The 25,760-nt window shown below is 41.2% G+C and overlaps 1 protein-coding gene across 4 annotated transcripts in view; it reads left to right on the plus strand.

Moving 5' to 3' along the window:
• The window catches only part of AFAP1L2 (actin filament associated protein 1 like 2), a 158,673-nt gene that overhangs the window by 96,060 nt on the left and 36,853 nt on the right, over window positions 1–25,760 (plus strand). For all 4 annotated transcript variants that reach the window (XM_056529612.1, XM_056529613.1, XM_056529615.1 and 1 more), the window contains exons 6-7: window positions 12,168–12,379; window positions 12,478–12,657. In XM_056529612.1, coding sequence (XP_056385587.1) covers window positions 12,168–12,379; window positions 12,478–12,657 — 392 coding nt within the window. The remainder of the gene's footprint in view (window positions 1–12,167; window positions 12,380–12,477; window positions 12,658–25,760) is intronic.

The following is a 25,760-nucleotide window of genomic DNA, read 5'->3' on the forward strand; positions in this document are numbered from 1 at the left end:
AAAAAAGTGTGCCAAGATTTTGTCAGAAAAATTGGTGTTTATTGGTATAGATAGGGTGTTGTGCCCTCAGCACCACTGCTCATGGTAAGGTGAAATTAACCCTGCACGTGCCACCCCACTGTAATAATACTCCACTAGGAGCGCACATCGTTTTTCTATTTTATTTCAAATGGTGAACATGGGGGCAGAGCTATAGAAATTTACCACTTGGGCTCAGGAGCTTCATATTGTATCTCAGGAGCTTCATATTGTATCTCAGGAGCTTCATATTATATCTCAGGAGCTTCAAATTGTATCTCAGGAGCTTCATATTGTATCTCAGGAGCTTCATATTGTATCTCAGGAGCTTCTTATTGTATCTCAGGAGCTTCATATTGTATCTGAGGAGCTTCATATTGTATCTGAGGAGCTTCATATTGTATCTCAGGAGCTTCATATTGTATCTCAGGAGCTTCATATTGTATCTCAGGAGCTTCATATTGTATCTCAGGAGCTTCATATTATATCTCAGGAGCTTCAAATTGTATCTCAGGAGCTTCATATTGTATCTCAGGAGCTTCATATTGTATCTCAGGAGCTTCTTATTGTATCTCAGGAGCTTCATATTGTATCTGAGGAGCTTCATATTGTATCTGAGGAGCTTCATATTGTATCTCAGGAGCTTCATATTGTATCTCAGGAGCTTCATATTGTATCTCAGGAGCTTCATATTGTATCTCAGGAGCTTCATATTGTATCTCAGGAGCTTCATATTGTATCTCAGGAGCTTCATATTGTATCTCAGGAGCTTCATATTGTATCTCAGGAGCTTCATATTGTATCTCAGGAGCTTCATATTGTATCTCAGGAGCTTCTTATTGTATCTCAGGAGCTTCATATTGTATCTGAGGAGCTTCATATTGTATCTCAGGAGCTTCATATTGTATCTCAGGAGCTTCATATTGTATCTCAGGAGCTTCATATTGTATCTCAGGAGCTTCATATTGTATCTCAGGAGCTTCATATTGTATCTCAGGAGCTTCATATTGTATCTCAGGAGCTTCATATTGTATCTCAGGAGCTTCATATTGTATCTCAGGAGCTTCATATTGTATCTCAGGAGCTTCATATTGTATCTCAGGAGCTTCTTATTGTATCTCAGGAGCTTCTTATTGTCTCTCAGGAGCTTCATATTGTCTCTCAGGAGCTTCATATTGTATCCCAGGAGCTTTATATTGTATCTAAGGAGCTTCATATTGTATCTCAGGAGCTTCATATTGTATCTCAGGAGCTTCATATTGTATCTCAGGAGCTTCATATTGTATCTCAGGAGCTTCATATTGTATCTCAGGAGCTTCATATTGTATCTCAGGAGCTTCATATTGTATCTCAGGAGCTTCATATTGTATCTCAGGAGCTTCATATTGTATCTCAGGAGCTTCATATTGTATCTCAGGAGCTTCATATTGTATCTCAGGAGCTTCATATTGTATCTCAGGAGCTTCTTATTGTATCTCAGGAGCTTCATATTGTATCTCAGGAGCTTCATATTGTATCTCAGGAGCTTCATATTGTATCTCAGGAGCTTCATATTGTATCTCAGGAGCTTCATATTGTATCTCAGGAGCTTCATATTGTATCTCAGGAGCTTCATATTGTATCTCAGGAGCTTCATATTGTATCTCAGGAGCTTCATATTGTATCTCAGGAGCTTCATATTGTATCTCAGGAGCTTCTTATTGTATCTCAGGAGCTTCTTATTGTATCTCAGGAGCTTCTTATTGTCTCTCAGGAGCTTCATATTGTATCTCAGGAGCTTCATATTGTATCCCAGGAGCTTTATATTGTATCTAAGGAGCTTCATATTGTATCTCATGAGCTTCTTATTGTATCTCAGGAGCTTCTTATTGTATCTCATGAGCTTCAAATTGTATCTCAGGAGCTTCATATTGTATCTCAGGAGCTTCATATTGTATCTCAGGAGCTTCATATTGTATCTCAGGAGCTTCATATTGTATATCAGGAGCTTCTTATTGTATCTAAGGAGCTTTATATTGTATCTCAGGAGCTTCATATTGTATCTCAGGAGCTTCATATTGTATCTCAGGAGCTTCATATTGTATCTCAGGAGCTTTATATTGTATCTCAGGAGTTTCTCATTGTTTCTCAGGAGCTTCATATTGTATCTCAGGAGCTTCATATTGTATCTCAGGAGTTTCTTATTGTATCTCAGGAGCTTCAAATTGTATCTCAGGAGCTTCATATTGTATCTCAGGAGCTTCATATTGTATCTCAGGAGCTTCTTATTGTATCTCAGGAGCTTCTTATTGTCTCTCAGGAGCTTCATATTGTATCTCAGGAGCTTCATATTGTATCCCAGGAGCTTTATATTGTATCTAAGGAGCTTCATATTGTATCTCAGGAGCTTCATATTGTATCTGAGGAGCTTCATATTGTATCTCAGGAGCTTCATATTGTATCTCAGGAGCTTCATATTGTATCTCAGGAGCTTCATATTGTATCTCAGGAGCTTCATATTGTATCTCAGGAGCTTCATATTGTATCTCAGGAGCTTCATATTGTATCTCAGGAGCTTCATATTGTATCTCAGGAGCTTCATATTGTATCTCAGGAGCTTCTTATTGTATCTCAGGAGCTTCATATTGTATCTGAGGAGCTTCATATTGTATCTCAGGAGCTTCATATTGTATCTCAGGAGCTTCATATTGTATCTCAGGAGCTTCATATTGTATCTCAGGAGCTTCATATTGTATCTCAGGAGCTTCATATTGTATCTCAGGAGCTTCATATTGTATCTCAGGAGCTTCATATTGTATCTCAGGAGCTTCATATTGTATCTCAGGAGCTTCATATTGTATCTCAGGAGCTTCATATTGTATCTCAGGAGCTTCATATTGTATCTCAGGAGCTTCATATTGTATCTCAGGAGCTTCTTATTGTATCTCAGGAGCTTCTTATTGTCTCTCAGGAGCTTCATATTGTATCTCAGGAGCTTCATATTGTATCCCAGGAGCTTTATATTGTATCTAAGGAGCTTCATATTGTATCTCATGAGCTTCTTATTGTATCTCAGGAGCTTCTTATTGTATCTCATGAGCCTCATATTGTATCTCAGGAGCTTCATATTGTATCTCAGGAGCTTCATATTGTATCTCAGGAGCTTCATATTGTATCTCAGGAGCTTCATATTGTATATCAGGAGCTTCTTATTGTATCTAAGGAGCTTTATATTGTATCTCAGGAGCTTCATATTGTATCTCAGGAGCTTCATATTGTATCTCAGGAGCTTCATATTGTATCTCAGGAGCTTCATATTGTATCTCAGGAGCTTTATATTGTATCTCAGGAGTTTCTCATTGTTTCTCAGGAGTTTCTTATTGTATCTAAGGAGCTTCATATTGTATCTCAGGAGCTTTATATTGTATCTCAGGAGCTTCATATTGTATCTCAGGAGCTTCATATTGTATCTCAGGAGCTTTATATTGTATCTCAGGAGTTTCTCATTGTTTCTCAGGAGCTTCATATTGTATCTCAGGAGTTTCTTATTGTATCTCAGGAGTTTCTTATTGTATCTAAGGAGCTTCATATTGTATCTCAGGAGCTTTATATTGTATCTCAGGAGCTTCATATTGTATCTCAGGAGCTTCATATTGTATCTCAGGAGCTTCTTATTGTATCTCAGGAGCTTTATATTGTATCTCAGGAGTTTCTCATTGTATCTCAGGAGCTTCATATTGTATCTCAGGAGCTTTATATTGTATCTCAGGAGTTTCTCATTGTATCTCAGGAGCTTTATATTGTATCTCAGGAGTTTCTCATTGTATCTCAGGAGCTTTATATTGTGTCTCAGGAGCTTCATATTGTATCTCAGGAGCTTCATATTGTATCTCAGGAGCTTCATATTGTATCTCAGGAGCTTCTTATTGTATCTCAGGAGCTTCATATTGTATCTCAGGAGCTTCTTATTGTATCTCAGGAGCTTTATATTGTATCTCAGGAGTTTCTTATTGTATCTCAGGAGCTTTATATTGTATCTCAGGAGCTTCATATTGTATCTCAGGAGCTTTATATTGTATCTCAGGAGTTTCTCATTGTTTCTCAGGAGCTTCTTATTGTATCTCAGGAGCTTCATATTGTATCACAGGAGCTTCATATTGTATCTCAGGAGTTTCTTATAGTATCTCAGGAGTTTCTTATTGTATCTCAGGAGCTTTATATTGTATCTCAGGAGCTTCATATTGTATCTCAGGAGCTTCATATTGTATCTCAGGAGCTTATTATTGTATCTCAGGAGCTTTATATTGTATCTCAGGAGTTTCTTATTGTATATCAGGAGCTTTATATTGTATCTCAGCATTTTCTCATTGTTTCTCAGGAGCTTCATATTGTATGGGCCCCATTGCAGCCCCAAAAGCTGATTATGAGGTTGTGGCCCCCTTGTCCGGAGTCGTTATCATGGGAGTGGGCTGTCAGTCGCGCAGCGGACATGTTACTTGTTATTTTTCCCGGACGATGTGGAAAGTTCCATCACTTTGTTATCATATTGTATCTCAGGAGCTTTATATTGTATCTCAGGAGTTTCTCATTGTTTCTCAGGAGCTTCATATTGTATCTCAGGAGCTTCATATTGTATCTCAGGAGTTTCTTATTGTATCTCAGGAGTTTCTTATTGTATCTAAGGAGCTTCATATTGTATCTCAGGAGCTTTATATTGTATCTCAGGAGCTTCATATTGTATCTCAGGAGCTTCATATTGTATCTCAGGAGCTTCATATTGTATCTCAGGAGTTTCTTATTGTATCTCAGGAGCTTTATATTGTATCTCAGGAGCTTCATATTGTATCTCAGGAGCTTCATATTGTATCTCAGGAGTTTCTTATTGTATCTCAGGAGCTTCTTATTGTATCTCAGGAGCTTTATATTGTATCTCAGGAGTTTCTCATTGTATCTCAGGAGCTTCATATTGTATCTCAGGAGCTTCATATTGTATCTCAGGAGCTTCATATTGTATCTCAGGAGCTTTATATTGTATCTCAGGAGTTTCTCATTGTATCTCAGGAGCTTTATATTGTATCTCAGGAGCTTCATATTGTATCTCAGGAGCTTCATATTGTATCTCAGGAGCTTTATATTGTATCTCAGGAGTTTCTCATTGTATCTCAGGAGCTTTATATTGTATCTCAGGAGCTTCTTATTGTATCTCAGGAGCTTCATATTGTATCTCAGGAGCTTCATATTGTATCTCAGGAGCTTTATATTGTATCTCAGGAGTTTCTTATTGTATCTCAGGAGCTTTATATTGTATCTCAGGAGCTTCATATTGTATCTCAGGAGCTTTATATTGTATCTCAGGAGTTTCTCATTGTTTCTCAGGAGCTTCTTATTGTATCTCAGGAGCTTCATATTGTATCACAGGAGCTTCATATTGTATCTCAGGAGTTTCTTATAGTATCTCAGGAGTTTCTTATTGTATCTCAGGAGCTTTATATTGTATCTCAGGAGCTTCATATTGTATCTCAGGAGCTTCATATTGTATCTCAGGAGCTTCTTATTGTATCTCAGGAGCTTTATATTGTATCTCAGGAGTTTCTTATTGTATATCAGGAGCTTTATATTGTATCTCAGCATTTTCTCATTGTTTCTCAGGAGCTTCATATTGTATGGGCCCCATTGCAGCCCCAAAAGCTGATTATGAGGTTGTGGCCCCCTTGTCCGGAGTCGTTATCATGGGAGTGGGCTGTCAGTCGCGCAGCGGACATGTTACTTGTTATTTTTCCCGGACGATGTGGAAAGTTCCATCACTTTGTTATCATATTGTATCTCAGGAGCTTCATATTGTATCTCAGGAGCTTTATATTGTATCTCAGGAGTTTCTTATTGTATCTCAGGAGTTTCTTATTGTATCTAAGGAGCTTCATATTGTATCTCAGGAGCTTTATATTGTATCTCAGGAGCTTCATATTGTATCTCAGGAGCTTCATATTGTATCTCAGGAGCTTCATATTGTATCTCAGGAGTTTCTTATTGTATCTCAGGAGCTTCTTATTGTATCTCAGGAGCTTTATATTGTATCTCAGGAGTTTCTCATTGTATCTCAGGAGCTTCATATTGTATCTCAGGAGCTTCATATTGTATCTCAGGAGCTTCATATTGTATCTCAGGAGCTTTATATTGTATCTCAGGAGTTTCTCATTGTATCTCAGGAGCTTTATATTGTATCTCAGGAGCTTCATATTGTATCTCAGGAGCTTCATATTGTATCTCAGGAGCTTTATATTGTATCTCAGGAGTTTCTCATTGTATCTCAGGAGCTTTATATTGTATCTCAGGAGCTTCTTATTGTATCTCAGGAGCTTCATATTGTATCTCAGGAGCTTCTTATTGTATCTCAGGAGCTTTATATTGTATCTCAGGAGTTTCTTATTGTATCTCAGGAGCTTTATATTGTATCTCAGGAGCTTCATATTGTATCTCAGGAGCTTTATATTGTATCTCAGGAGTTTCTCATTGTTTCTCAGGAGCTTCTTATTGTATCTCAGGAGCTTCATATTGTATGACAGGAGCTTCATATTGTATCTCAGGAGTTTCTTATAGTATCTCAGGAGTTTCTTATAGTATCTCAGGAGTTTCTTATTGTATCTCAGGAGCTTTATATTGTATCTCAGGAGCTTCATATTGTATCTCAGGAGCTTCATATTGTATCTCAGGAGCTTCTTATTGTATCTCAGGAGCTTCATATTGTATCTCAGGAGCTTCATATTGTATCTCAGGAGTTTCTTATTGTATATCAGGAGCTTTATATTGTATCTCAGGAGCTTCATATTGTATCACAGGAGCTTCATATTGTATCTCAGGAGCTTCATATTGTATCTCAGGAGCTTCATATTGTATCTCAGGAGCTTCTTATTGTATCTCAGGAGCTTTATATTGTATCTCAGGAGTTTCTTATTGTATATCAGGAGCTTTATATTGTATCTCAGCATTTTCTCATTGTTTCTCAGGAGCTTCATATTGTATGGGCCCCATTGCAGCCCCAAAAGCTGATTATGAGGTTGTGGCCCCCTTGTCCGGAGTCGTTATCATGGGAGTGGGCTGTCAGTCGCGCAGCGGACATGTTACTTGTTATTTTTCCCGGACGATGTGGAAAGTTCCATCACTTTGTTATCATATTGTATCTCAGGAGCTTTATATTGTATCTCAGGAGTTTCTCATTGTTTCTCAGGAGCTTCATATTGTATCTCAGGAGCTTCATATTGTATCTCAGGAGTTTCTTATTGTATCTCAGGAGTTTCTTATTGTATCTAAGGAGCTTCATATTGTATCTCAGGAGCTTTATATTGTATCTCAGGAGCTTCATATTGTATCTCAGGAGCTTCATATTGTATCTCAGGAGCTTCATATTGTATCTCAGGAGTTTCTTATTGTATCTCAGGAGCTTTATATTGTATCTCAGGAGCTTCATATTGTATCTCAGGAGCTTCATATTGTATCTCAGGAGTTTCTTATTGTATCTCAGGAGCTTCTTATTGTATCTCAGGAGCTTTATATTGTATCTCAGGAGTTTCTCATTGTATCTCAGGAGCTTCATATTGTATCTCAGGAGCTTCATATTGTATCTCAGGAGCTTCATATTGTATCTCAGGAGCTTTATATTGTATCTCAGGAGTTTCTCATTGTATCTCAGGAGCTTTATATTGTATCTCAGGAGCTTCATATTGTATCTCAGGAGCTTCATATTGTATCTCAGGAGCTTTATATTGTATCTCAGGAGTTTCTCATTGTATCTCAGGAGCTTTATATTGTATCTCAGGAGCTTCTTATTGTATCTCAGGAGCTTCATATTGTATCTCAGGAGCTTCATATTGTATCTCAGGAGCTTTATATTGTATCTCAGGAGTTTCTTATTGTATCTCAGGAGCTTTATATTGTATCTCAGGAGCTTCATATTGTATCTCAGGAGCTTCATATTGTATCTCAGGAGCTTCATATTGTATCTCAGGAGCTTTATATTGTATCTCAGGAGTTTCTCATTGTTTCTCAGGAGCTTCTTATTGTATCTCAGGAGCTTCATATTGTATCACAGGAGCTTCATATTGTATCTCAGGAGTTTCTTATAGTATCTCAGGAGTTTCTTATTGTATCTCAGGAGCTTTATATTGTATCTCAGGAGCTTCATATTGTATCTCAGGAGCTTCATATTGTATCTCAGGAGCTTCTTATTGTATCTCAGGAGCTTTATATTGTATCTCAGGAGTTTCTTATTGTATATCAGGAGCTTTATATTGTATCTCAGCATTTTCTCATTGTTTCTCAGGAGCTTCATATTGTATGGGCCCCATTGCAGCCCCAAAAGCTGATTATGAGGTTGTGGCCCCCTTGTCCGGAGTCGTTATCATGGGAGTGGGCTGTCAGTCGCGCAGCGGACATGTTACTTGTTATTTTTCCCGGACGATGTGGAAAGTTCCATCACTTTGTTATCATATTGTATCTCAGGAGCTTTATATTGTATCTCAGGAGTTTCTCATTGTTTCTCAGGAGCTTCATATTGTATCTCAGGAGCTTCATATTGTATCTCAGGAGTTTCTTATTGTATCTCAGGAGTTTCTTATTGTATCTAAGGAGCTTCATATTGTATCTCAGGAGCTTTATATTGTATCTCAGGAGCTTCATATTGTATCTCAGGAGCTTCATATTGTATCTCAGGAGCTTCATATTGTATCTCAGGAGTTTCTTATTGTATCTCAGGAGCTTTATATTGTATCTCAGGAGCTTCATATTGTATCTCAGGAGCTTCATATTGTATCTCAGGAGTTTCTTATTGTATCTCAGGAGCTTCTTATTGTATCTCAGGAGCTTTATATTGTATCTCAGGAGTTTCTCATTGTATCTCAGGAGCTTCATATTGTATCTCAGGAGCTTCATATTGTATCTCAGGAGCTTCATATTGTATCTCAGGAGCTTTATATTGTATCTCAGGAGTTTCTCATTGTATCTCAGGAGCTTTATATTGTATCTCAGGAGCTTCATATTGTATCTCAGGAGCTTCATATTGTATCTCAGGAGCTTTATATTGTATCTCAGGAGTTTCTCATTGTATCTCAGGAGCTTTATATTGTATCTCAGGAGCTTCTTATTGTATCTCAGGAGCTTCATATTGTATCTCAGGAGCTTCATATTGTATCTCAGGAGCTTTATATTGTATCTCAGGAGTTTCTTATTGTATCTCAGGAGCTTTATATTGTATCTCAGGAGCTTCATATTGTATCTCAGGAGCTTTATATTGTATCTCAGGAGTTTCTCATTGTTTCTCAGGAGCTTCTTATTGTATCTCAGGAGCTTCATATTGTATCACAGGAGCTTCATATTGTATCTCAGGAGTTTCTTATAGTATCTCAGGAGTTTCTTATTGTATCTCAGGAGCTTTATATTGTATCTCAGGAGCTTCATATTGTATCTCAGGAGCTTCATATTGTATCTCAGGAGCTTCTTATTGTATCTCAGGAGCTTTATATTGTATCTCAGGAGTTTCTTATTGTATATCAGGAGCTTTATATTGTATCTCAGCATTTTCTCATTGTTTCTCAGGAGCTTCATATTGTATGGGCCCCATTGCAGCCCCAAAAGCTGATTATGAGGTTGTGGCCCCCTTGTCCGGAGTCGTTATCATGGGAGTGGGCTGTCAGTCGCGCAGCGGACATGTTACTTGTTATTTTTCCCGGACGATGTGGAAAGTTCCATCACTTTGTTATCATATTGTATCTCAGGAGCTTCATATTGTATCTCAGGAGCTTTATATTGTATCTCAGGAGTTTCTTATTGTATCTCAGGAGTTTCTTATTGTATCTAAGGAGCTTCATATTGTATCTCAGGAGCTTTATATTGTATCTCAGGAGCTTCATATTGTATCTCAGGAGCTTCATATTGTATCTCAGGAGCTTCATATTGTATCTCAGGAGTTTCTTATTGTATCTCAGGAGCTTCTTATTGTATCTCAGGAGCTTTATATTGTATCTCAGGAGTTTCTCATTGTATCTCAGGAGCTTCATATTGTATCTCAGGAGCTTCATATTGTATCTCAGGAGCTTCATATTGTATCTCAGGAGCTTTATATTGTATCTCAGGAGTTTCTCATTGTATCTCAGGAGCTTTATATTGTATCTCAGGAGCTTCATATTGTATCTCAGGAGCTTCATATTGTATCTCAGGAGCTTTATATTGTATCTCAGGAGTTTCTCATTGTATCTCAGGAGCTTTATATTGTATCTCAGGAGCTTCTTATTGTATCTCAGGAGCTTCATATTGTATCTCAGGAGCTTCTTATTGTATCTCAGGAGCTTTATATTGTATCTCAGGAGTTTCTTATTGTATCTCAGGAGCTTTATATTGTATCTCAGGAGCTTCATATTGTATCTCAGGAGCTTTATATTGTATCTCAGGAGTTTCTCATTGTTTCTCAGGAGCTTCTTATTGTATCTCAGGAGCTTCATATTGTATGACAGGAGCTTCATATTGTATCTCAGGAGTTTCTTATAGTATCTCAGGAGTTTCTTATAGTATCTCAGGAGTTTCTTATTGTATCTCAGGAGCTTTATATTGTATCTCAGGAGCTTCATATTGTATCTCAGGAGCTTCATATTGTATCTCAGGAGCTTCTTATTGTATCTCAGGAGCTTCATATTGTATCTCAGGAGCTTCATATTGTATCTCAGGAGTTTCTTATTGTATATCAGGAGCTTTATATTGTATCTCAGGAGCTTCATATTGTATCACAGGAGCTTCATATTGTATCTCAGGAGCTTCATATTGTATCTCAGGAGCTTCATATTGTATCTCAGGAGCTTCTTATTGTATCTCAGGAGCTTTATATTGTATCTCAGGAGTTTCTTATTGTATATCAGGAGCTTTATATTGTATCTCAGCATTTTCTCATTGTTTCTCAGGAGCTTCATATTGTATGGGCCCCATTGCAGCCCCAAAAGCTGATTATGAGGTTGTGGCCCCCTTGTCCGGAGTCGTTATCATGGGAGTGGGCTGTCAGTCGCGCAGTGGACATGTTACTTGTTATTTTTCCCGGACGATGTGGAAAGTTCCATCACTTTGTTATCATATTGTATCTCAGGAGCTTCATATTGTATCTCAGGAGCTTCATATTGTATCTCAGGAGCTTCTTATTGTATCTCAGGAGCTTCATATTGTATCTCAGGAGCTTCATATTGTATCTCAGGAGCTTTATATTGTATCTCAGGAGCTTCTTATTGTATCTCAGGAGCTTTATATTGTATCTCAGGAGCTTCATATTGTATCTCAGGAGCTTTATATTGTATCTCAGGAGTTTCTTATTGTATCTCAGGAGCTTTATATTGTATCTCAGCATTTTCTCATTGTTTCTCAGGAGCTTCATATTGTATGGGCCCCATTGCAGCCCCAAAAGCTGATTATGAGGTTGTGGCCCCCTTGTCCGGAGTCTTTATCATGGGAGTGGGCTGTCAGTCGCGCAGCGGACATGTTACTTGTTATTTTTCCCGGACGATGTGGAAAGTTCCATCACTTTGTAATCAGGCTCTTCGTACGGAGGAAACTTCTCACTGATTAAATAGACTTGATAGGGGAATGTTTTATCTTGAACGCCACTCGACCAACCCTTGGAGGAAACCGAGATATAAAGATGTGTCAACTTTCCATGTTACAAACCAAATACGAAAATATAAATACGTGAAGGAATGTGATGCTTAAAGCAGTAACAAACCTCTGTATTTGTTATTCCAGTATAGTTCACTTTTTTCTGCCTGCAGGATCTCCTGAACCACCATAACGGTAATATAGTAAACAGGAGACAGGGTGTGGGTGGGGGGGGGGGGGGGGGATGCAGCTGCAGTTTGTGACACTGTATGCTATGAGAGGGGAGGGGGAGCTGCAGAATGAGGCATCACATTGATGCCATGCAAACATCTCAGCTCTGACACACCAGGAACAGCCTAAATGTAGCCATACACCTACGATCCTTCACAATCCCCCATAGATATGAAGACTCCTCTGGTAATGTATTATCCCAACAGGATCATTCAGTGTAAACCCAACATGACCGATCCTTCTATTAGGCCCACATAGGTGGTACATGAGCCCTGTGTATGTTTGTATTTGACTATTTTCTTTGTGTCTTCTTCCAGAGGATGGAGAAGCCATCAGCAGCTCATATGAGTCTTACGAGGAAGAAGAAAACACCAGAGGAAAGTCTGCCGCCCACCAGCACCAATGGCCATCAACAGAGGCCTCCATTGAGCTGATGAAGGATGCCCTTATCTGTGCCTTCCTCTGGAGGAAGAAATGGCTGGGACAATGGGCAAAACAGCTGTGTGTGATCAAAGACAACCGTCTAATGGTGAGTACCACCACCACTGCCATTCCTTCTCACGTGTTGACCCCCATTACCTTGGTTCCAGTGATGAATAATTATTCATTTTACATTTTTCTCCTCAGTGTTATAAAAGCTCGAAGGAGCATAGTCCTGTGCTGGACATCAGCTTACTCGGCTGCTCCGTGACCCACAAAGAAAAACAAGTCCGGAAGAAGGAGCACAAGCTGAAGATCACTCCGACTAATGGCGACATGATAGTACTGGGGATGCAGAGCAGGGAACAGGCGCTGCAGTGGCTGAAGGTATTGTCTGCTAGTGTTGCTCGCAAATATTCGTAATTCGAATTTTATTCGCGAATATTGCATATTCGCGAATTCGCGAATATAGCGCTATATATTCGTAATTACGAATATTCTTTTTTTTTTTTCACAGTACACATCACAGTGATCATCCCTCTCTGCTTCCAGCTTATGTGGTTTAAAGAAGGCTCTAATACTACTGTGTGAGACTGGTGTGCGAATGTTCGCATATGCGAAAATTTGCATATGCTAATTTTCGCATATGTGAATTTCCGCTTATGTTAATTTTTGTATTTGCAAATTTTCGAATATGTTAATTTTCACACACGCGAATATTCGCATATGCGAAAATAAAACGAGAATATTACGAATATGCGAATATTCGCGAATATGACGAATATTCGTCCATATATTCGCGAATATTCGCGAATTCGAATATGGCCTATGCCGCTCAACACTATTGTCTGCATGTTATTGTATTATCAGAGTCCTCTACAAAGTGGTGTTGTGGTGGGAACAGTCTGGGCTTCCACCCCTTTTGGGACCCAGGGACCTCCGCCACTCACTATTCATGTACTCACTATTTATATGGAGAGCATATACTCTGCTCACCTCTGGGGTCATGCCTGTCCACATGACAATCCTGTCCATGCTTGTGGCTCTCTCCAGATAGTTGTTGGCTTGGCGGTCTCCATGCACATGGTAATCTTCTGTATCCATATGGCCATACCAAACATATCAAAGCATACATTCAGACTTATAGAAGGATCAGTTGTGGTGGTTTTCTATGGTAGATATCTGTTTTGGTCAACTTCAAACAGATGAGGTCTAGAAGGTTCAAAAGCAACAGGAAATGTCTAGCAATTGTACATAGGACCAGTTGATGTTTATAGAGTCAAATGGGGACCAGACAATGTCTGGTATGGTCAACTGGTACCAAGATAACCCTGCTTTAATTAACAGGTACCAGAATATGTTTTTGTGTGGTCCACAGGTACCAGCATATGTCTCAAATGCTCAACTGGAACCAGTAGATCTCTGGTATGGACATGTCTGGCATGGTTGACTCAATCAGAAGATATCTAGTTTGGTCATTGGGACCAACAGATGTGTTGTATCGTCTAATAAAATCAGCAGATGTCTGATAGGGTCAACAAGAACAAGCACATGTTTGGTATGGTCTACTAAAAACATGGAATGCTCAACTAGAACCAGTAGATGTTTGATATGGTCCACGGAAACCAGCAAATGTCTGCATTGTTGGTTGGAAACAGGGGATGTCTGGCATGGGTACCACCAAATTTCTAGTATGGTTGGAATCATAAGATGGCTGGTATGGTCCACTAGAACCTGCATATGGTATATGGTTGATATGATTAACTGGAACCAACAGATATCTGGTATGCTCATTGGGACCAACAGATGTGTAGATTTAATGTCAGCGCTCTGGCCAGAAACGCTGGCCATGAGCGCTCTCCTCTCATGTCCCCGCTGCCGGCAGGACTGGGCTTCGCATCGCCCGCATGCGAGTTCCAGCCCGTCACTCACCTCCCTGGTCTTTTGTGTTCTCAGTCCCGGCGCGCGTGCCCCCGCCTCCTAGGGCACGGTCGAGCCGGAGCTCTGTGATTTAAAGGGCCGGTACACCCTAATTAGTGTCCTTCACCTGTTCCTTCCCTATAAGTGTGTGCACCTCCCCCTGCCTGGTGCCAGATCTTTGTTGCCCTAGTGCCGGATAGAAAGCTACTGTGTTCCTGTGATCCTGTTTTTCCGTCTACCTAATCCTTGTTCCGTGACCTGACCCTGCTACTGTGCCACCTGCCCTGACCTTCAGCTATCCTGACCTCGTCTTCTCTTATCCATCTGAACCATGCTTCACCACAGCTACCTGTGTGGACGAGTCGTGCCAGGGGTAGTGACCTGGGTGCCGCCTGCCGCAGCAAAACCATCCTGCTTTGCGGCAGGCTCTGGTGGAAACCAGCGGCACCTTAGACTCCGCTCCCTGGCGTAGCTCACGTCATCATCCACACAGGCCTAGAGGATCCACCACCTGCCGTGACCCTTAAAGTAGTATGGTCTACTAAAACTAGCAGTTGTCTTTCAGGGTCCACTGTAATCATGAGATGTCTTGCATGGTCAACGTGAACCAGCAGATGTCTGATAGTGTCAACAAGAACAAGCACATGTTTGGTATGGTCTACTAAAACCACGATGTCTCATATGCTCAACTAGAACAAGTAGATGTTTGGTATGTAACCAGGTATGAAACTAGCCAATATCTGTCATAGTTCATTGGAACCAGAAAATATCTGGCATGGTCAACTGGAACCACCAAATTTCCAGTATGGTCATTTGGAATCATAAGATGTCTGGAATGGTCCACTAGAACCTGCCTATGGTATATGGTTGATATGATTAACTGGAACCAACAGATATCTGGCATGCTCATTGGGTCCTACAGATGTGTAGAATGGTCTACTAAAACAAGCAGATGTCTTTCAGGGTCCACTGTAATCATGAGATGTCTTGCATGGTCAACGTGAACCAGCAGATGTCTGATAGGGTCAACAAGAACAAGCATGTACAATTTATAGTAGAGGACAGAGGGCACAGTCATTAAATAGCGCACTTGTAAATTATTCTAGAGCACAGTCTTTTTCGTGTTCAGTGACCGAAGCTGACGAACATAACAGAACTGGTGGGGTGCTAAGTATCGAAAAAAATAGATATGTAATCCAATATGTAGAAGAGGGGTGAACTTGCACTCACCGACCATGTAGTTCACTGTATCACGGGACCTCCGTGCGGCAGAGAGACTTCAGATGAGAGCGCTCAGAGGCTAACAGCCGTTTTCGCACACAGCTGTGTGCTTCTTCCGGCCTTCTATCATCTGAAGTCTCCCTGCCGCACGGAGGTCCCTTGATATAGTGAACTACATGGTCGGTGAGTGCAAGTTCACCTCTCTTCTACATATTGAAGAACAAGCATGTGTTAGGTACGGTCTACTAAAATAACGATGTCTCGTATGCTCAACTAGAACCAGTAGATGTTTGGTATGGTCCACTGAAACCAGCCAATGTCTGCATTGTTGGTTGGAAACAGCGGATGTCTGGCATGGTCCATGGGAACCACCAAATTTCTAGTATGGTCGGTTGGAATCATAAGAGTCCAGGGTCCACTGTTATAATGAGATGTCTTGCATGGTCAATGTGAACCAGCAGATGTCTGATAGGGTCAACAAGAACAAGCTGATGTTTGGTATGGTCTACTAAAACCATGATGTCTCTTATGTTCAACTAGAAAGTTTGGTATGGTTCAGTGAAACCAGCCAATATCTGCCATAGTCGATTGGAAGCAGCCAATATCTAGCATGGTCAACTGGAACCACCATATTCTCAGTATGGTCAGTTGCAATCATAAGATGTTTGGTATGGTCCACTAGAACCTGCTTATGGAATATGGTTGATATGATTAACTGAAACCAGTGGATGTCAGGTGTGGTCCACCGGAATCATCCTCGTCTGATTTGGTCAACTGGAACCAGCCCTGTGTCTGGTTTGGTGATCTGGATCTCTGCCTTGAACTTTTACAGATTACGTTTTCTTAATGATCTGATAATCGGTGAGATCACTTAAAATAGTGGCCTCAAACTGTGGCCCTCTAGATGTTGCAAAACTTCAACTCCCAGCATGCCCGGACAGCCAACGGCTGTCCGGGCATGCTGGGAGTTGAAGTTTTGCAACATCTAGAGGGCCACAGTTTGAGACCACTGATCTATAATCAACAGACTTCTATGCTCATCTAAAAAAAACAGTGGTCCATTTGGTTGTTGAGATCGCATTCCGCACCCTTCTACTTGAGTGATCTAGAACCAGAAGCTATTCAGTAATCTAGAACCAGAAGATATCAGTCATGGTGAACGAGAAATCTGCCTGGGGCGCAGAACGTGTATGTCTTCTTGTTTTATAGATGACGTTTTTACGATTGTAGGATTTATCGGTAAGGTCCGAGAAAAATGACGCTTGTCCCTTTTAACAAGGGGCATCCCAAATCTCCCCCTCAGTAGGCTCTGCAGCTTATGTGGGGGCTTCTCGTGTGGCGCCTTTCATGTATGAAGTAGAAAGACTCCATTATGACAGGCGCCTTTGTGCAGGGTCCTCACCCTCCTGAACATTCATGGATCTGGGATGGACACAGGACGTGATGGTGAAAAGTTTATTGTGGAGACTTCAAAGAATCGGAGATAAAAGCTGAAGTTTCCCCATAAAACCTTGGAGAAGCAATAAACCAGAGCGTGAGACAATGGACGACCATCGGACGGGTCACCGCCTCACACATTCCAGGTCAGAAATGCCTCTTAGTAGTCGCCAAGTTGTTGGCGGTGGTAGATCTTTTTATTTTATTTTTTTATAACTTTATTTATAAATTTTTTACAATTTATCAATGAAAGAGAAAAAAAACATATAGGAAAATATATGTAAAAGAAAGAGGAAAAAAAAAAAAAGAACAAAAATAAATAAAGTAACAGGTGTGTAGATGTGAGTCCAGCTCTCTTCCTCTTCCTCCAAATGGATATGAAAGGAAAGTAGAATGTCCAGCGCAGTGTAGGTCCAACGAATTCACTTTATTGATTAAAACCCAGGATACATGGATACAGCAAACACAAGTGACGCGTTTCGGCTCAAGGATGACTAAGGCTCATCCTTGAGCCGAAACGCGTCACTTGTGTTTGCTGTATCCATGTATCCTGGATTTTAATCAATAAAGTGAATTCGTTGGACCTACACTGCGCTGGACATTCTACTTTCCAAAAATAAATAGAGGATACAGACAGAATATGACCGAAAATAAAACATGTAATAAGGGGGGGAAAAATACCCATAGGAAGTGCTCTAAAACTTAACCTTTACTGGTTTTGCTTAAAATACACCAATAATCGTGACCCATAAAATTGGATTAAATGTATATATAATGCACCAATATGTATATAGTCCTAGGCCAACGCGTTTCCACTGCGTTTAGCAGTTTCCTCAGGGGACAACTTATATAGGCACAATAGCTCAGTTGGTCATAACATATACCAAATGAGTGCAATAAGATATAATAGCAAAAAAAAAAAAAAAGTCATGAATATTATTCCAAAAAAATCAGCTATGGATAATAAATACAGATGCTGATAAATAGTTATTAGTCTTGTTGCTATGGCAACCATCTCATGACCACCGGACTGCGACACCCTCGTGTGGATCCCTCAAAGGTCCACGGGATACATTTAAGATGTCCGGTGTCCTGATGGAGTCGAGCGCCAACCCACAGTTGTCTTAAAACGAAAGTAAGACGCACCCTATTTTAAAGGTGCAAAATCTAGAAAAAAAAGAATCTGCACCCAACAGTGATCTTCAACCTGCCGACCTCCAGATGTTGCAAAACTACAACTCCCAGCATGCCTGGACAGCCGTTGGCTGTCCAGGCATGCTGGGACTTGTAGTTTTGCAACATCTGGAGGTCCACAGGTTGAAGACCACTGGATAGTAGGTAATACTCACCTGTCCCCGCCGCTCCGGACCCGTCACCGCTGCCCTGGATGTCGCCCTCCATCGCTGTTGCCGCGTCCCCGTGGTGTCCCCGACGCTCCGGACGTCTTCTTCCCCGGGATCCACGCTCTCCGTCGCCGTCATCACGCCGCTACGCACGCCGCTCCTATTGGATGACGGGACGGCGTGCGCGACGACGTGATGACGTCAAAGGAGAGCGCCGGCCATGCAGGGGATCCCGGCACGGAGAAGACACCGAGGAGGCAGGTAAGGTCCCTCCCGGTGTCCTGTAAGCTGTTCGGGACGCCGCGATTTCACCTCGGCGGTCCCGAACAGCCTGACTGAACAGCCGGGTTAGTGTTATTTTCGCTTCAGACGCGGCGGTCAGCTTTGATCGCCGCGTCTGAAGGGTTAATACAGGGCATCACCGCGATCGGGGATGTCCTGTATTAGCCGCGGGTCCCGGCCGTTGATGGCCGCAGGTATTCGCCGTATAAGACGCACCAACTTCCCCCCCCCCCCCAGTTTTTGGGAAGAATAAGTGCGTCTTATATGGCGAAAAATACGGGAATCTATAAATAGCTCACTATAACAAAGTCTTGACATAGCATTTCAAATATAGAAGATGGTATGAAAAACCGTATTGAAGAAGATATGACGCGGTCAAAATAAATATAAACATTGAAAAAAACAACTATAAGGCCCCATTCACACTACAGGTATCATCCTGCTTTTTTACTGCCGTTATTTTACAACAACGGATGCAATAACTGGTAACCATCATCCGTTATTTTTAATGTTTTTTTTTTTTTTTTTCTTAAACCTGATGTTGTTCATCCGTTATCATCCGTTATTACCAGTTACATCCGTTTTTTTTTTTTTTTTTTTTTAAATCAGGTTTTTAACACTTTTTTTGTAAAGCTGTACTGAGCATGCTCAGTACAAAAAAACGGAAACCTGACAATAACTGATGATAACAGATGTTTTATTTTTTTGAACATCCGGTTCCCATAGACTCCAATGTAAAATTTTAACGTCCGGTTTTTCACCATTTATTTTTTATTTTTTTCCGGACCTAAAATAAGTGCATGCGCCGTCTTTTGTGCCGACAAAAATAACGGACATTAGTAAAAACGGACGTGCCTGATGCAAAAGGATGTTCAAAAAATCCTATTGACATGAATGGGATTTTTTGAGGGCCGTTTTCAGGACTTTTTGCCGGGAGTAATAACGGAGGTTTTTTACAGGATGATACCTGTAGTGTGAAAGGGTCAAAAATTAGACACTACATTAAAAGGTCTCCAACATCTGCCAAATTTTATGGGATCCATAGTGGCAGCGAGATACTCCATTCGCCTTATCTCTCGGATTCTATCCAACAGTGCATTAAAGGGGTACTCCGGTGGAAATTTATTTATTTATTTATTTATTGTTTTGGGTGCCAGAAAGTTAAACAGATTTCTAAATTACTTCTATTAGAAAATCTTAATCCTTCCAGTACTTAGTAGCTGCTGAATACTACAGAGGAAATTATTTTCTTTTTGGAACACAGAGCTCTCTGCTGACTTCACGAGCACAGTGCTTTCTTTTAGGAACTGTCCAGAGTAGGAGAAAATCCCCATAGCAAACATATGCAGCTCTGGACAGTTCCTAAAATGGACAGAGATGTCAGCAGAGAGCACTGTGCTCGTGATGTCAGCAGAGAGCTCTGTGTTCCAAAAAGAAAATAATTTCCTCTGTAGTATTCAGCAGCTAATAAGTACTGGAAGGATTAAGATTTTTTAATAGAAGTAATTTACAAATCTGTTTAACTTTCTGGCACCAGTTGATTTAAAAAAAAAAGTTTTCCACCGGAGTACCCCTTTAAGGCGGACTTGGGAAGAAGGGGTAGTGTAGAGAGTGGAGACAGCCGACAGAAACGGACCAATAATTCCATAAGACATGAGGAAGGGCCAACTTAATCTGTCAGAGGCTAATTAGGACCCCTGGAGTGTTGGTTCTATTCAGTGTATCAATGATGTCTATATTTCTCCTCGTACTGTCTCCAGCCTGTCTACACTGAATAAACCCACATGGTCCTTGTAAATCAAAAAAGGGAGGGCCGTACTCAATCTATTAGCCAGTATTTTGGTTAACACTTTCAGATCTGATATTGGTCTATAACCAGGGCTGTGGAGTCGGTAGATAAATGTTCCGACTTTGCAGTTTTTTCTACTACCGACTCCCCGACTCCGACTCCTCTGAATCCAAGAAGCTCTTCCACCAAGTTCTTCTAAGCTCTTCTAGCAGAGAGAGGTAGTTGGGCAGAAGCTGCTGCCTTCTCCTTTTTGTGTGCTGATCTGCTGCTGAAGATAGGGCAGTGGGAGGATCCAGGAAGGGATGTTTATTATAAAACATGATTTCCCTAGTAGAATCCCATAGTCATGTTTAAAGTTTAAGCGAACAATCGGAGTTTACAAGTTTTTATAGCCTTAGCTGAATGGCAGCAGTTTTTCCAATGGTTTACAGCTTCAGTCTTGAACTATTGACCCTCCATTCCCTTCACTTATACAAGTGTCTCTAGTCCTGCAAAAAACATATTTCCATAACCCCTTATCAGTGAGAGGCTCGGTTACCCATCGGTACCCTGTAACAGCAGAACACAACACTATGGAAAGTATAAGTATTGCCACTCCTTATTGTGCGTTGTGTGCCATATAGTGCAGCACATGAAAAGCTTCTTCACGATCATTTAACGTGTTCGTTTTGCGGTTACGTGAGGCACTGCATGCATTGGTCTTTATTCTTACAGTAGAGAAGTCATTAATTATAACTTTTTGTGAATTGGGACATTTATTCCAATCTAAATTTAGTAGGAGTCGGAGTCGGTGCATTGTTTGCCAACTCCGACTCCACAGCATTCTGTAGGATCCTTATGGGGTTTTGGTATTACCGGGATGAAGGAGCTAAGCATGGAGTGTGGTATTGGTGTATAAGATAGGAAAGAGTTAACAGGGTTAAAGGGGTACTCCGGCCCTAAGACATCTTATCCCCTATCCAAAGGATAGGGGATAAGTTGTCTGACTGCAGTGGTCCCGCCACTAGGGACCACCATAATCTTGCATTTGGCACCCACCTCTTTGAGCTGCACGCCGCGCTGCCAGCTCACAAACTGCCGGGTGCCGACCACGGGGCCGGAGTATTGTGACGTCACGACTCTGCCCCCGTGTGACATCACCCCCTGCCCCCGCTATACAAGTCTATGGGAGGGGGCGTGACGGCCGTCACGCCCCCTCCCATAGACTTGCATAGAGGGGGGTGACGTCACACGGAGTCGTCACGATACTCTGGGCCCGTGGTTGGCACCCGGCAGTTTGCCGAATGCAAGATTGCGGGGGGTCCCCAGCGACGGGACCCCTGCGGTCAGACATCTTATCCCCTATCCCCTTTGGTTAAGGGATAAGACGTCTTAGGGCCGGAGTACCCCTTTAACATATGGGGGGGGGGGGGAAAGAATGTCTACATAAGTTTTATAATAAAGATACGTTTAGCCCATCAGATCTTGCAATTCTTCTAGTGGGAGATGGGAATTCAGTAATTGCAAATCATTGTCTGAGATTTTGGGCAGACACAATTATCCAAGTAATTTCGGATTATAGTTTCCCTTTCCAACGGTTTGGAAGGTAAAGACGAGGGTTAATGGTATAATCGAGGATAAAAGTCCTGAAATAACTTGGCAACCTGGTCAGGATCATATATAAGGTGACCAACATTGTTTTTAGTAGCAAAGGGGTTAATCTGAGAAGACTGCGATTTGAGTAGAGACTCCAGCAGGTTATGGGGTTTATTGGCTTTAGCATAGTATTTATACCTGGTGTAAGAGACTCATTTTTCAGCTACATTTACTGCTTTGTCTTTTAATTTATTATGTAGATTTTTTATTTGGCGTAAGAGCGAAATTGTGGGGTGGGTCTGCATCCTGGCCTCCATGGATCGCAGCTTAATTTCCAAATCTTTGGAATTCTGTAATATATCTCTTTTGATACGGGAAGCCATTGACGGATGATGGGAGTGCTACTGCTGGGGGGGAGGGAAGAATTAGGTAGGCAGCAGTTTCCCCACATTAGGTAGGCAGCAATTTCCCCACATTAGGTAGGCAGCAGTTTCCCCACATTAGGTAGGCAGCAGTTTCCCCACATTAGGTAGGCAGCAGTTTCCCCACATTAGGTAGGCAGCAGTTTCCCCACATTAGGAAGATAGCAGTTTCCCCACATTAGGAAGATAGCAGTTTCCCCACATTAGGTAGCCGTAGCACAGTTTCCCCACATTAGGTAGCCGTAGCACAGTTTCCCCACATTAGGTAGCCGTAGCACAGTTTCCCCACATTAGGTAGCCGTAGCACAGTTTCCCCACATTAGGTAGCGAAGCACAGATTCCCCACATTAGGTAGCCGTAGCAAAGATTCCCCACATTAGGTAGCCGTAGCACAGATTCCCCACATTAGGTAGCCGTAGCACAGATTCCCCACATTAGGTAGCCGTAGCACAGATTCCCCACATTAGGTAGCCGTAGCACAGATTCCCCACATTAGGTAGCCGTAGCACAGATTCCCCACATTAGGTAGCCGTAGCACAGATTCCCCACATTAGGAAGGTAGCAGATTCCCCACATTAGGTAGCCGTAGCACAGTTTCCCCACATTAGGTAGCCGTAGCACAGTTTCACCACATTAGGTAGCCGTAGCAAATTCCCCACCTGGACAGCGCTACTTACATCTGCCTGCGGGGGAATAACTGGCGGAGGTGCACGCTATAAGTGACGTCATCGCACGCGCTGTGCAGGATGTCGGTGTCCCTGTGCAGCGCTTGCGATGACATCACTCACCACGCGCCCCTCCGCCAGGAAGTCCCCCGCAGGCAGATGTAAGTAGCAGTTTAGTGAAGGGACAAGACTGGTTGCCCCGTAATATGTGCATCGGGTCCCATGTAGCAGTGTTTGCCGAAGTGTGTGAAGTCTTCCGGCATTTAGCGCTGCTTGCCCGAAGCATGGCTCAATGCCTGAAGAAATCACCTGCCCCGAACTGCATGTCCCGGGCGTCGGGCCATACAAATTCCAGATCCCTGGTGCGGGCCGCAAAATTTCATTCCGTGGGCTGCAAATGACCCGCGGGCCGGAAGTTTGAGACCCCTGCCCTAAATGGTTCCTGTTGGCCTCTTTCTTCAATAAAGTCTCATTTAGTCTCCAGACTCGACGGAAGGATCAGCCAGGTCCAGTAAAAGAGGAGCCTGATCCGACCATGTGATGGGGAGTATAGCGGACTTTTTTGACAGTCTAAGGGCCAGAATGTTCCCAAAGAACATGTCTATCCTTGAGTGTGTTGTGTGAGGATGGGAATAACAGGTATTGGGGTTGTGAATCCTCCAGAGATCGGACAGGTGAAGCATTGAAGTACGGGTGGAAGTGGGATTGGGACGATTGACTGAAGATCGGGAGGTGAAAATCTCCACCAATTATCAAGGTAGTAGGGGGCCGTGTGGATAATTTAGGAAGAACTCTAGTAATAAACTGTATTTGAGAATTATTTGGGGCATATAGGTTACAGAGGGTCAAGGGTAAAGTAGACAAGTGACCAGAAATAATAACAAACCTATCATTTGGGTCCGAATGAGCCGATTCCACCTGGAAAGGACAACTCAGAGATATCATGATTGTTCATGTTGATTATTCACTTCCTGCAGACTGCCCCAGCGCTCGGACCCCCTGCGATCTATAACTTATCCCCTATCCTTTGGATAGGGGATAAGTTATTTTGCGCTGGAATACTCCTTTAAAGGGGTACTACTGTGGAAAACTTTTTTTTTTTTTTTAAATCAAAAACCACAGTGCTCTCTGCTGACCTCTGCTGTCCATATTAGGAACTGGAGAAAATCCCCATAGCAAACATATGCTTCTCTGGACAGTTCCTAAAATGGACAGCAGAGGTCAGCAGAGAGCACTGTGGTCAGGACATCACAGGAAATGCATTTCTTTTTGGATTTCTCTTTAGTATACAGCCCCTAAAAAGTACTGGAAGGATTAAGATTTTTTAATAGAAGTCATTTACAAATCTGTTTAACTTTCTGGCACCAGTTGATTTAAAAAAAAAAGTTTTCCATGGTAGTACCCCTTTAAGGACCAGACCAATTTTATTTTTGAATTTTCATTTTTTCCTCCTCGCCTTCTATAAATCATAACTCTCTTATATTTCCATCCACAGCCCCATATGAGGGATGTTTTTTGTGTCACCAATTGTACTTTATAATGACATCACTTATTATTTTACCATAAAATGTACGGCGCAACCAAACAAATATTATTTATGTGGGAAAATTGAAAAGAAAACCGCAATTTAGCAAATTTTGGAAGGTTTTGTTTTCACGCTGTACACTTTACGGTAAAAATTACTTGTTTTCTTTATTCTGTCGGTCAATACGATTAATATGATCCCCATGTTTATGCTTTTCTATAATTGTTCCGCTTATAAAAAATCTCAAACCATTTTAACAAAATTACTATGTTTGAAATCGCCCTATTTTGACCACCTATAACTTTCTCATATTTCCGTATATGGGGCGATATGAGGGCTCATTTTTTGCGCCATGATCTGTAGTTTTTATCAGTACCACTTTTGCTTAGGTTTTACTTTTTATAAATTTTTTATAAATTTTTTTTTTTAATAAAATGTGACAAAAAAGCATCAATTTTGAACTTTTTAAATGTATTTACGTTTACGCCGTTCACCGTACAGGATAATTAACAATATATTTTAATAGTTCAGACTTTGGAGTGCTGTCAGCGAGGTCTCGGATGAAATCTATAAGATGACCTTAAAGAGGTACTCCACTGAAAAACATTTTTTTTTTTTATGAACTCAACTGGTGCCAGAAAGTTAAACTGATTTGTAAATTACTTCAATTAAAAAATCTTAATCCTTCCAGTACTTATCAGCTGCTGGTATGATCCACGGCAAGTTCTTTTCTTTTTGAATTTCCTTTCTGCCTGACCACAGTGCTCTCTGCTGACGCCTCTGTCCATTTTAGGAACTGTCCAGAGCAGCATATGTTTGCTATGGGGATTTGCTCCTACTCTGGACAGTTCCTAAAATGGACAGAGGTGTCAGCAGAGAGCACTGTGGTCAGACAGAAAAGAAATTGAAAAAGAAAAGAACTTCCTGTGGATCATAACAGCAGCTGATAAGTAATTAACTGTTGCCAGAAAGTTAAACAGATTTGTAAATGAATCCTATTAAAAAATCTTAATACTTCCAGTACTTATCAGCTGCTGTTATAATCCATAGGAAGTTCTTTTCTTTTTCAATTTCTTTTCTGTCTGACCACAGTGCTCTCTGCTGCCACCTCTATCCATTTTAGGAACTGTCCAGAGCAGGAGAGATTTGCTATGGGGATTTGTTCCTACTCTGGACAGTTCCTAAAATGAACAGAGATGTCAGCAGAGAGCACTGTGGTCAGGCAGAAAGAAAATTCAAAAAGAAAAGAACGTCCTGTGGAGCATACAGCTGCTAATAAGTACTGGAAGGATTAAGATTTTTTAATAGAAA

Source organism: Hyla sarda, chromosome 7 (assembly GCF_029499605.1).
Source record: "Hyla sarda isolate aHylSar1 chromosome 7, aHylSar1.hap1, whole genome shotgun sequence".
Classification (NCBI taxonomy): domain Eukaryota; kingdom Metazoa; phylum Chordata; class Amphibia; order Anura; family Hylidae; genus Hyla; species Hyla sarda.